A 12,306-nucleotide genomic window follows, 5' to 3' on the forward strand; every position below is an offset into this window, starting at 1 on the left:
ATGTCTGTAGAACACAGTGTGGGACTCGTTTGCTTCCTGACATGCTTCCTTGGTTTTTTTTAATTTTTTATTTTATCTTTCAATGGAACAGTTTGTTGCAGAAGAAGTAGGTGCAGAAAACGTTTCTTTGGTTTCGATTAAGTAGTACATAAAAAAGTCTCAAGTGTCTCTGCCGGCCGCCCAGGCCGGTCACCAGCCAGCGGCCGTTGTGCCGCCGCCAGGGCGGCTCCGCTGCACGGAGCTGGAGAGAGGGCTCGGAGCTTGCCAGGCTTCCCCAGCGCCAGCCAACCACCCGCACCAGCGACGACAAAGAGAAATGGCAAGTTATAAACATCTTTGGCTTGCAGAAATCCTGTCTCTTTGGTGTGCTGTGTTCCTGCCGGCTCGGGGAGCTGGCAGGGAAAAGGAACTTAGGGATGCGATAGAGCTAAACGCGGCACATCTGAAATGGTCAGTGGCATCTGAAGGGCTTGTTTCTGTTTCTTTTCCTGCTTGAAAGTACCATAAAATACTGATAAAATGAACAAAAATGCACTGAACGCTGAAAAGGTTTCGGTAACAGCCGTTGCCGAGGAGAAACCAGATTCCCAGAAACTAAAAAGGATGCAATAATGTAAATTAATCTAAGTCTTCCAAAACATTGTGTTTACTCCATGAACTGTAGTAGTTCCATCGCCCTCCTGAGTGTGCATTAGGTACAAACACAGAGCTTGTGAGGAACTGCCAGCTGTGCTTGAGGCTCGTGCCGTCTCCGCGGTGTTCCCGGGATGTCAGGCTGCAGCTGGCACAGCTGCCCTGGGCAGCCCAGGGCCGGACTGTGGCTGTAGCTACCGGCTTTGTGCTTGATACTTTGAGCTCAAGAGAACTGAACTTTTCGAACAAGCTGATTAAATTAAACTAAAAAAACAACAAAAAAAAACTTAAATCTGATTTTTTTTTCCCTAAAACACTTAACAAAAAACCATGCCTGAGTTTAAAAACAGGGTCTTGGGTTTTTAGTATCCGACTTTGTGCTCCGTTGTCTTGTGGCCGCAGGGTGGTGTGGCCAGCACACGGCAGGCACCGGGCACGGGAGGCTGCCGGGCTGGCAGCGGCTCCCGCCGGCCACGGAAACCTGGGGCTCAGGAGAAACCTGCCTCAAGAACGACTCTCCTACGTTTCAGACCTGCTTCGCCTGTCCTGAGCATAGTAATGTGTGGAGAGAGGTTAATGTGGAGCCTGCGCCTGCTAAGACTGACGAGAAGCCGTAGGAATGTCCTCGGGAACAGCTGGGCTGGGCTTGGTTGCGGGGGGGATTGTGCTTTAGTCTCCAGCGAGGGGCCCTGCTGCGAAGCCGCTCTCTCTGCGCCGTGCCGGCCGTGCCGCGCCCCTCACGCCTTGGTGCAGGTGCTGGGGGCCGAGGAGGAGCCCCCGGAGCTCAGGTCGTCCTGCCACTTCTCCAGGCTGCGCCGGCGGGCGTTCATGAAGAAGTTGCTGACGGTGGTGAGCTCCAGGCCCAGCTGCTGGGAGATGGTGATCTGCATTTCTTTGGAGGGACGCTTGTTCTCCTTGAAGATGGCGAAAAGCGTTCGGCGCTGGAGGTCCGTGAAAACCAGGCGGGATTTCTTCTGGGAGTTGTTCCGCTCTTTGTTGGGCTCTTGCTCTTTGCGTTTGCAGGCTGGGAGGGGGTGGCAGAGACAGAGAGAAAGCGTCAGGGTAGTGCCCACAGACCCCGCCAGCCACCCCGATGGCAGGCACTGTCACATGGCAGGGGCAAGTGTCACCGCCTGAGCCAGCACCACTCTGGCACATGGCACCGGAGGGCTCCCAGAGGAAGCCAGTGGGCTGCATTGCTTTTACATCCCCAATACCTCTCAACAGCCAGGAATAACAGCTGTACGTAAGTTTTGTCCCTTTAAACAGCCCAAAGCAAACCCCAGTCAAAGCCCCAGTAGCAGCAGCTTTGTGTGAGTACCAAGGGGGAAAAAGCACCATGGACCTCCTTGGCCTCCCAGGGCAGGCACTGGCTCACCTGGCCCTGCCCTGCTCCTCCCCTGCTGCCTGACTCCTGCAGTGCCACCACCCCAGGGCACCGCTCCCATAGCCTGTCCCCCTTCCCAGGGCATGTCCCGAGGGTGAAGCCAGGCAGAAGCACCCGTCGGAGCTTAGGTCACGCAGGGCAGCAGTGCTGGACCATTGCTGAGCGATGCTAATGGATCCTAAAACCCATTCGTATTAATAGCTGCTCTGTATTTATTAGCAGAGAGAGAACAGCAAGTGCTGAAACCAATACCGCTGCCGGAGCACACCCACACTTAAAAATAGCCTGCCCAGGCCGTCTGCACCGGGCACAGAGAGAAAATCCATATGTTGACATGGTTAGGTAATGTGCTGGGACAAAATGAGCCCAGAGAATTGATAAGCGGGCACGTTTTAAGCAGCCCTGTTAAATAATTCTGCAGGTCTGGAATGTGAAATGAAGCTAGCCCAAAAGTAAAAGTCAGACTGTGGAAACGTCTGTAATTAACCCAGTCAGGGCTGTACCTGTGTGGAACCTGGCTCAGCCACTGTGGCACTGACTGCCTCCTTCTGTGCAGGGACAGGACCTCACAGCATTTCTGCAGGAAACCGGAGTATTTTCTTGGAGTGCCTGACCCTGACCCCTCTCAGCTGCTAAATTCCAGTGCCTGCAGCAGAGCTGCCTCTGGAAGGGAAGATCAGACCTCAAAATACTCCAAAGCACAAAAGAAGGATGGTCCTGAGAGTCGGTCTGAAACCCAGACAGGGGCTGTGATGAACATTCCCAGCACAGCCCTCCCGGAGCAGTGGCACCAGCACAGGCTGGCAGCAGGAAGCAGCAGGGATGCTCCCACCTGGACATGCCAGAGGCATCAAGATGAGCCTGCACCTGTGCCCCATGGCCAGGCTCGCCTCTCCGAGGCCATTATCCCAGAGGCAGCAGGAGGGAAGAAGCTGGGCTCTCTGACCGCACCTCTGACACTGCACAGATAACATCCAAGTGCCTGTGTGAGCTGAAAAAGCAGACGTTAAGCTGGGTTTACTTGGCCACAGGTCCAGAACCCATGCGGCGATGTCCCCGGCGCTGGGGACGTGATGAGCACCGGCATCTTTGCTGCAGCTTCTAATCGGTTCCGGGACACTGGGACGAGTGCAGTGTTTCCTACCATCACTAATTTATGTCCTGAGATACTCTGCGTTTTACAGTTATTGGTATCTGATAATAAATAATGCAGAGGTATGTGCTTTTTGATGCATTCAGTAAATACTTTCCTTGAACTGTTGAGTTTGCTCTTGAAAAGGCCCCACAAAGGCAAACGCTGTGCCTGACGTGCATCTCTCAGCAGAGAAAAATGGGGTGAGCACTCTAATAAAATCAAGTGATTTTCCGGGAAGAAAGAGAAAGGTTTTAACAGCAGAGGGAAGGGAAGAGACCATCTGGATTCTAAGCACAATTTGATTTATTAGCTGTGGTTAAACCTGAACATACCCTATGAAAGAAAATGGACAACCAGCAAGAACTGAAAGCCATAGCTGTGGAAAAAAATATACATAAAAATATAAAGTAAAAGATTTTTCTTCTGCATTGGATCAAAGATGCTCTTCAATAGAAACAATGCAGGAATTGCTCAGAATTGGGGTCAGTGCTGCCTCCTGTAGTGTGGACTAAAGTGGTGACCCATGACTTGAAGGGCATTAAGAGGGTGCAGGGACCCGACATTGCACTGTGACACCCTGAGTATCATCACATTGAATTTCCCTACTAATAGCTCATTTGTCTGACTTTCTGCAACAATTACTCTGATTTTCCATTTTCTTCCCCACAAGAGAGGAACTTTCCAAACAGCCAGAAATCCTGAAAAATATCTAGAAGCTCTAGTGCTCAGCTCAGTCCCGCCCTGTGCCCTCAGGGGCAGGGATGCTCCAGGGCGTCCCTCAGCTCCTACACTTCTCCAGGAGGGAGACAGAGATGAGGACACGAAGGTCACCAGCATCAGAAGGAGGAAGAGGCCCGGGCGGGGTCCCAGGGGCCGGAGCAGTGCCCGAGCAGCCCCGGGAGAACCAGAGCCACTTGCTGGGATACTGGAATCATCACCAACACAGCTCCTGTGCCTCTCTGGTTCTGGGTCTTTTAAACTTATGGCAAAAGTGACTCTGCAGCTGTGAAACAAAGAGCAGGTGCTAAGAAGGAGCCAAGCAGAGAGCAATATTCCCTTAACCCAGCAGTGTGTCCTCAGTCTCCATTGTTCTAAGGACAAGCCGTGAATATTGATCCCTCCTGTGTGGTTTGTGTGGGTGCAAAGTCACCCAAACCCAGTTATCTGCCTGATGGAACTAAAACTGCTCCTCTATTCGATTTTGGAGAGGACTCAATGTGAGGGAAATGTAATTACTCTGGTAATACTGAACACAATGAAATGACCATCAAAGCATTTTCTAAAGATTTAAAATGTTTTTCTTCTGCTGTGATTCACTTAAAGCAACCCCTTGTATATCCCTGTTACTACAATCTCTTAAAAACTAGGCCTCAGAAATCAATTTGATTACCTCTCTGAATTAAGTATGCACGAATGAGAGCGATTGAGATCAATACAAATTAGGTTAAGTACTCCGCTGTGTACAAAATCATTATGGAACAAGGAGCAATCAGAATGAAGATGCAAATAATCACATTGTCGGGGTGGACAGCCAGTGCTGCTCATCCCAGCTGCTGCACACACACCAAACTCCTAATGTTTGAAACCCTGGGAATGCCCTTGATGGCATTTAGCCAGAAAAACAGATCGGATGTGTAGCACAAAGTTAATTCTGTTCTTCCAGAGAAGATCTGCTTGCTCATCCATTGTAATGGTGAGGTGTTCCCTGTTTGGAGATCCAGGGATTCCTGCAATGCTCCGATAAAGGAGTTTGCAGCCTGGCTGTTTCCAGCCAGGAAGATGTTCTCTTGGTACCCCACCTGATTTTTCCCTCTCAACACGGAGGAGAAGAAGGTGTGTGGGAAGCTCTCCAAGGAAGACCTCCTCTGCTCTTCCTTCACCTCCTGCAGCCCAGTGCTGCTTGCCAAAGCTTAATGCCTCGGCACAGGCCCCGTGCTCCCATCCCATTATGAGGGAATGAGAACTGCTGGAAAATCACCGCTGCTCATAAATATGTTCCCTGCTTACTGAGAGATATTTTGGTCTTGGAGACAATTTGCGTTTTGGGAACCTGCCAGCCTCTATCGCTTGTCTAATAATTCCTCTGAGCAGCATTTACCAGTGGTTTGAGTCCCTTTTTTCTCAACAGAGCGGTTTGATTTTATAGCTCAAAACCCCCAAACAACCCCAAAACACTCCAATTTCTTTTTTGATTGCATTTCTCTCTGCCATCAGCGAATTGTCTGGCTGATGTTATCACCAAACCCATTTGAGATTAGTCTGTTTGGTATGATTTCTGTGTGCAAACCCCTCTATAAATCAGAGAGCCTTTTATGTAAAAGTCTGCAAGATTGATAGAGCTGGATACAAAATCTTTTACCTTGGAAAAAGAGATGTATTATCTGTCCCATTGGATATAGTGCTTTCCCTGCATATTCATCGCCCAGGTATGATGGGCTTTTTCCAGAGAAGACAGGAGACAAGATGGGAGCCTTAAATACAAACAGATTGCTATCAGAGGGAAGGGAGTGTTCTTCTTCGCTGTGTCTAGTGGGGATAAGATGAGAAGCAAAGGGTTTAAAAGACAAAAAGTGAGATTAAGGCCAGTCATTAAGGGGTTTTTTGTACCTGTAAGCCCTGGAAGAGATAGCTTAGGTAAAAAATCCCCCTCTGGAGATGCTGAAGGAAGGGGCAGACTGTCAGGACAAGTGATGTCTGCAGTCCCTTTCAGCCCTGCTTTCCCTCTGAGATCCATTCTCTGCACACCTGCAGAGCCCCGTTTGCACTCTGAAGGCAGCTCCAGGGGAGCTGCTCTGATGAGGAGTGCTGCCTTTAGTGCTCGGAGGCTCGGCACAGCCGTGTTGGTACTGCAGGAAGCTTGTCATCTCCCCGTAATGGCTAATTGGAAGGGAAGGAAAAGCTCCTGCAGCTGCTGGATGGCAGCGACAGCCAGGACAAGGTTTTGTGAATAATACCAGGGAGGAGCACCAAGGATGAGCACCCGGGGCCACAGCACAGAGCAAAAACGCTCCTACAGAGTGTGGGAAGAACCGACACCAGTTACTGGGAAATAATCTTTGGGCAAAAATGTTCTCCCCTGTATGCATTACTCGCCACAAATAAATTGTGGCAATTTTCAGCTGCAGAGGAATACTTGAGTTTGGGATATTTCAGTTCAAACAGTGATGGGCAAGAGATACAGGGGAAAAAAGAGATGCTGGGGGAAAAAATCTTACAAGGAAATAGTGAAGAACAGTTTCAGAATGAGTAACACATGATGGCCGATCAATTGCTTCTTCTAAAAAGTAGGGGGGGAAATACAAAAATGCATTTAATCCAAAACGCACTCAGAATTAACTTCATCAAATCATCAAGAAACTGATAAAACTCGTTTGCTTTGCAAAAACAGGATTCAGATTTCTGTGTGGCAGAAACGCCTTCAGGAATGATGTGGGACAAAGAGCTGGGGCAGGGTATTCTTTTGGAAAGTTGGTACATGAGAAATATAATTTATCAGCTGGCACCACAATTTCCCGCATGGATTGTTCAAACGCAACCACTAATCTATAGCTGAAGAGAGCACCAATATGTCAAGCCACTAAGCACCTTTCAAAGAACCTTTACATACCTGTATATTTAGTTCAATGGTAAGATATAGATTTATAAATACGTAACGTGCCTGATACAGATGTTATCATGCCTTAATTTTTAGCTGGGGATACAGACAACAAAATAGTCTCAAAATCCAGGGAAGAAACATTTGGTAGGGCATAAAGAGGCAGAGGATGGGTGGACAACTGTCCACAGCCCACTCCTCACTGTGAGTCCCCTCTCCCTGGCCTGGAGCACTTGGGGGTGCAGGGGCTCAGCCCTGGGATGTGACACTGCCCACTCCTGGTACTCCACGCACGGCTCGCCGGGCCCGGGCCAGGGAGAGCCCGCGGCCACCGCCGGCCCCGCGGTCTCGCCTCCCGCTCCCGCCCTCCTCCCTTCCCTCCGTCCCTGCGCTCGTCCCTCTCCGCCGCTCTCCGTGGTACTGACACGTCTGAGCACGGAGCGGGGATCGGGCAGCTCTGCACAAATGAGCCCTTGATGGCGTCTCGGTACGAAAGCGTTTAATCATCAATAAAGCGATCCGGCACCGCAGAAGGCAAACAGGCGGCGGAGCGCTCTGCTGACCCCGCAGAAATTTAGGATTGTCCGTCGGGTCCGCCGGGGCTTTCCCGAAACCTTGCCGCGGCGGAGAGGGAGGGTCCGGAGCCCCGATTCCCCCGTCCCGAGGGCAGCCCCGCTCTCCCGGCGAGAAGCGGCACGAGCGCGGGTCCCAGCCCGTTTTGGGGACGAGGTGCCGGGATGATGCCGCCGTCGGGGGTGGTTTTGCGGCAAAGGCGTCAGTCCGACCCTCCCAAAGCCCCGGGGGCAGCACGGCGTCCCCGGGAAGGCACTCGCCGCTTCCCCGGCTGCAGCCGCAGCCAGAGGCGGGCACGGGGACCCCAAAAGGGTGCTCTGCCCCCGGAGCCCCAGAGCACCCGCGGAACTGCCCCTGCACAGCGCGTCCTGCCCGCACCTTCCCGCACACAACCCCCCAGCACCGCCCCCTGACTGAGGAGTCCTAAAGGCCCCCAGGAAAAGACAGTAAGCACAGAAATAATGAGATTAAGTTAGGTTAGGCTAGAATAGGATAGACAATACTATATATCTTCTATAATAAGGAAAATTATTAAGCACACCCACGTTGCTACTGCTTCCACAGGGAGAGGAGGATTTTCCTTCAAGGACAGCAGATTTGCACCCGACTTGGAGTGCACCCCACAGGAGAATGGGGCAAATAGCTGGTGGGTATTTTTTGTTTTTAAAAACCTGAAATACTTGTGGCTTTTCCCCCATGCTCAGAGGGATTTAAGCAAGCGAGTAAAGGGAGAAGGAAGCACTGAGGCAAAGGGGCCGCATATTCACACGTGGTAATAAAAGGAAATTAAAATAATCGATTTCCTGAAGGGAAAAGTAATTTGCAAAGGTCTTTCCCGCTCCATGGGGAGTCCACGGCCACTCAGCACCTGAGCTCTCTCCAAACTTTACTCCTGGATGCAGAGGCATTCAGGGGGCCTGGTAAAGCAGAGATCCAGAATTATACAGGCATAACTCTGCACGCAGCTGTGATTCCTGATTTTCTGCTCTATATGCAGGGCTCCACGGGGAACCCCCACCCGGGACCAGTGCTGGGAAGGAAAAGCACCAGCCACATTACTGGAAATGAGCCGGCTCAGGTTCCAGATCAATGAAAACTGGGTCCACGCGTTGATGCTCCTGTTGCCAGCATTAATGCTCTTTTAATCTTCTAAACATTATCTGCATCGATTTCCCTCTCGATACACGTTTGTTTGTGAAGGCGACATCACCGCGTGCTCGGCAAAAAACTCCAACCCCTTCTGTCCCTCTGACGCCCCTGTCAGACCCCGGCACCTTCATTTGGTGGCAAACAGAGAAGAGCCGGATGCCCGCGGGTGCTGGAAGGGACGAGTTTGCAGTCGGCGTTAGAGCCGAGCAGGGGATCAGCGTCCCTCTCCCGAAAGGCAGCACAGCCGGGACTGCCCCGCAGCTCGGGAAAGCCCGAGCACTCTCCACGGGGATTCTGGAGACCCCAGGCCGTGGGTGTTTAACCCGCAGCACCTCTGGTTAGAGGTCGGGCAGGGATTAAGGCCATCAATCATCCACGGCTCCTCTTCGCCCTGCTCCGTCGCATCCCAGCCTCTGCCGGCAGCTGTTCCTCGTGCGGGAACTCTCTGTGCCCGTTTCCCTACCGCAGAGACCCCCGTGTCCCCTCAGACCCCTCCGGGTGTGCCGGCAGAGCGGGCAGCCCTGGGAACAGCCCGCTGTGTGCCTGCCCACTGGGAAACGATCTGCCCGCGTCGGGCTCAACCGAAATAAAAGGGCGGACTCGGTGGCACAAATATCCCAGGATTTTCATCGCTGTCAGAGCAGAGCGCCTCGGCCCCTGGCCCCCGCCCCATGCTGCGGTTTGTCCCACGCGTGTCTTCCCGTGCCACAGCCCCCCGTGTCCTTCTACACCCACGTCCACGGCCGCGTGGTTTCCGGGGAGCGGGAAGGCAGCCCCGGCCGCGCTCCACGGCGGGGCCCGGCCCGCACTCGCGCGGGACCGGCCGGGGGGCCACCTCTGAGCACCCACCGCGCCGCGGGCGCACCCCGCACGGCCTCACGGCAGGGACAGCTCTCGCTGGGTCTGTCCCTCTCACCTCCGGTGCGAGCGCTGCCGGGGGTCGGTACCGGGGGTCGGTACCGGGGGTCGGTACCGGGGGCAGGTACCGGGGGTCGGTACCGGGGGTCGCTGCCCGCCGCCCCCCCCGCGGCCCCCGCAGAACAATGGGGGCTGCGGCGCTCCGCGACCGCGGCAGGGGGCGCCCGCGCGCCCTCCGCGGACAATGCGGCCGGGCCGGGGCCGCGGGGGCTGCGCGGGGTCCGGCCCCCGCCCGCTCCCACCGGCCCCGCCTGTCCCGGGACGCGGGTGCCCCCCCCCCGGTGCGCCCGGCAGCTCCGGCAGCCGCAGGAGGGACGCTCACGGAGAGCGCGGTGCGGTGCGGAATGCGCGCCTTCAGCACCCGGCCCTGGAGAGCAGCCCCGGCCCCGCCGCCCGGCAGCGGCAGCGGAGCGCGCCCCTCCGCCGGCCCCGAGCCCCGCACAGCCTCACCGGGCAGAGCCGGGCTGCGCGGTGTCGGCGCTGCGGGAGGCGGGGTCCGGCTAGCTCGGCACAGCCCCGCGGTTCACGGCGGAGCGCGGAGCGGGGAAGCGGCCGGGCCGGCGGAGGACGCACTGCGGGGCCGGCCGGTCGGCGCTGCGCTCCGAGGGTCGCGCTCCGCTCCCCGCGCGGCACCGGCTTGCACCTACCTGCTAGCCGCAGGGCAGACATCCTCTGGAACTCCGGCTCCTGCAGCCACTTCCACATCCTGCGGAACGTCTCCCGGCCGGACTTGAGTTTACTCCAAGGCTTGGGGTTCCGCAGCAAGTCCGAGAGGGTCCCCTGGGAGCGGCACAGCACTCGTTGGGCGAAGATGGCCTGCGGGATGCTGTAGCGCTTCAGCTCCGCCGTGATCCTTTGTGCCACCTCCTTGGTGTTGATCTCCTCCAGCTGCCCCGCGCCGCTCCCCTGCGGGCCGGCGGCGGGGGGCGGCCGCTCCCGGCCGGCGGGCAGCGCGGGGCCGTGCGGCGGCGGCGGCCCGGGGGGCGCGGGGTGGTGCGCGCCGTTCAGGGGCGGCAGCATGGCCGGGGGCGTCCCCAGCCCCCGGGGCAGGTGCTGCTCGCCCCGCGCCAGCATCGCCGCGTGCGCCTCGAAGTTGGGGCTCAGCATCTTGTCGTGGCCAGGCGGCCCGTAGCCGTGCAGGCCCTGCTGGGAGCCAGGGAGCGGGCCCAGCCCGTTGCCCAGCGGCGAGAGGCTCTGCCCCACGGCCGGCACCTCCTTGTAGGGCCCGTAGAGGCTGTTGACGGCCGGCAGCCCGCGCTCGTCCCGCATGAGCGCGAAGCCGCCGCCGGCGCTGCCCGGCAGGCGCTGGTGGTGGTGGTGGTGGTGGTGGGCGTGCGGGTGGGCGTGCGGGTGGTGGAACTTGTCGGAGACGGCGGAGATGGGCGGCAGGGGCTGGAGCGGCGTCAGCGTGGTGTAGGTGCCGCTCATGCCCATGCCGGGCGGCGAGGCCTCGCAGGGCACGCTCATGGCGTGGTGCAGCGGGATGGAGAGCTCGGGCCGGTACTCGGCGGCGCCGTCCAGCAGCGAGGCCATGCTGGGCACCATGGCGGGCCGGGCGGCGGGGGGCAGCTCCTGGTGCGGCGGCGGCGGCGGCGGCGGCGGCGGCGGGGGGGGGGGGCGGCACCCGGAGCGGCCCCGCGCTGCGGCCGCCGTGGTGAGGGCTGGGGCTGCCCATCATCTCCGGTTCGTGCCCCGCCGCCCCGTGCAGGCTGCCCAGCGGCTCCATCGCCAGCTCGGGGTTCATGGCGCACGCACCCGGTTCCCCGCCCAGGCACCGCCGGCCGCCGCGCCCGCTCCTCATCCGCTCATCGGGGCGGCGGCCGCCGCGGCCCGGGGCCGCCCGCCCCGCGGGCAGCGGCGGCTCAGCCGGGCCCGCCGCGCCGGCCCCGCGCCATGTCCTCGCCTCGCCGCCGCCGCCGCCGTCTGCGGGCGGCGGGAGCTGTCCGGGGCCGCCCCGCCCCGGCCGCGCCCGCGGGGCCGGGCTTACGCCGCGGGCGGGCGGGCGTGAGGGCGTGAGGGCGGCGGGGAAGGGCGGGAAAGGCGGGCGCGCGGGAGCATTGGTGGGCTGGGGGTCGGGGGGCGGGGCCTCCGTGAGGGGACGTGAGGGGACGGCGGGGCCGTTAAAGATTCCGCCGCCTTTGTAGCGTGCGGGGCCGCCGGGAGCATCCCGGGATCGGCCCGGAACCGGCCTCGGCAGCGGCCGGGGCTCCTCCCGTACCGCCGCCACGGGGATCCGCGGTGCCGGCTGCGCGGCGGCCGCACGGCTCCTGTCCCGGCAGGCGGCTCCGCAACCCCCGGTCCCGCAGCCGGCGGCTCCCTGGGCCCCGCTGCGCACAGCCGGCCCTGCTGCCTCCTTGTTCGCTGCTGCAAGCCAAGGTACAGCGCTGCTCTGTGCTGTTGGTTATTGGTTATTGGTTGCCCTAAATGCGGCTGAGCTGGGGCTCGTTAATAAGGTGTGATGGGTGTACCTCACCCGGGGGTGGATGGTGAGTCCCAGGAGCCCGCCGTCCCCGTGCCACGCCGCTGGCGCATGGCTGTGGCGTCCCGCTCCCGGTGCACACACGGACAGGCGTTCTCCCCTCTTCCCAGGGAAGGGCCGGCTCCCCGGGCCGCCCCTCAGCCCCCGCGGCTGGCAGGGGCAGCGCACAGCCCCGCAGGGCACCGGCGTGGGGCTGGCACCGCGGCTCTGTGGGCAGGGGCAGGGCGGATGGAAGCGGACAGGGACGGGGAGCCGGGAGAGCAGCCGAGGAGAGGCGGGCAGGGTCCCAGTGGGCTCAGGGCCCGAGGGGACAGCATACCCTCGCATGGAGCTGGCAAGTGGCGACTTGCCTGCTATGGCACATTCCATGCAGGACACCCGTGCCAGGGCACTGGGTCGGGCTGTGCCCGCTGCTCGCAGCTGTGCAGTTCAGTCCT

At 58.3% G+C, this 12,306-nt stretch overlaps 1 protein-coding gene across 1 annotated transcript; it reads right to left on the reverse strand.

Annotated features, from left to right (window-relative positions):
- Positions 1-1,370: 1,370 nt before the first annotated feature.
- Positions 1,371-11,077, reverse strand: ONECUT2 (one cut homeobox 2). The gene is given in 3 exon segments (XM_054004319.1): positions 1,371-1,657; positions 10,038-10,953; positions 10,955-11,077. Coding segments are annotated over 3 exon segments (1,317 nt in total). The 5' UTR covers positions 11,069-11,077.
- Positions 11,078-12,306: the final 1,229 nt, after the last annotated feature.

The sequence above is a fragment of the Vidua macroura genome, chromosome Z (assembly GCF_024509145.1).
Source record: "Vidua macroura isolate BioBank_ID:100142 chromosome Z, ASM2450914v1, whole genome shotgun sequence".
Lineage (NCBI taxonomy): Eukaryota > Metazoa > Chordata > Aves > Passeriformes > Viduidae > Vidua > Vidua macroura.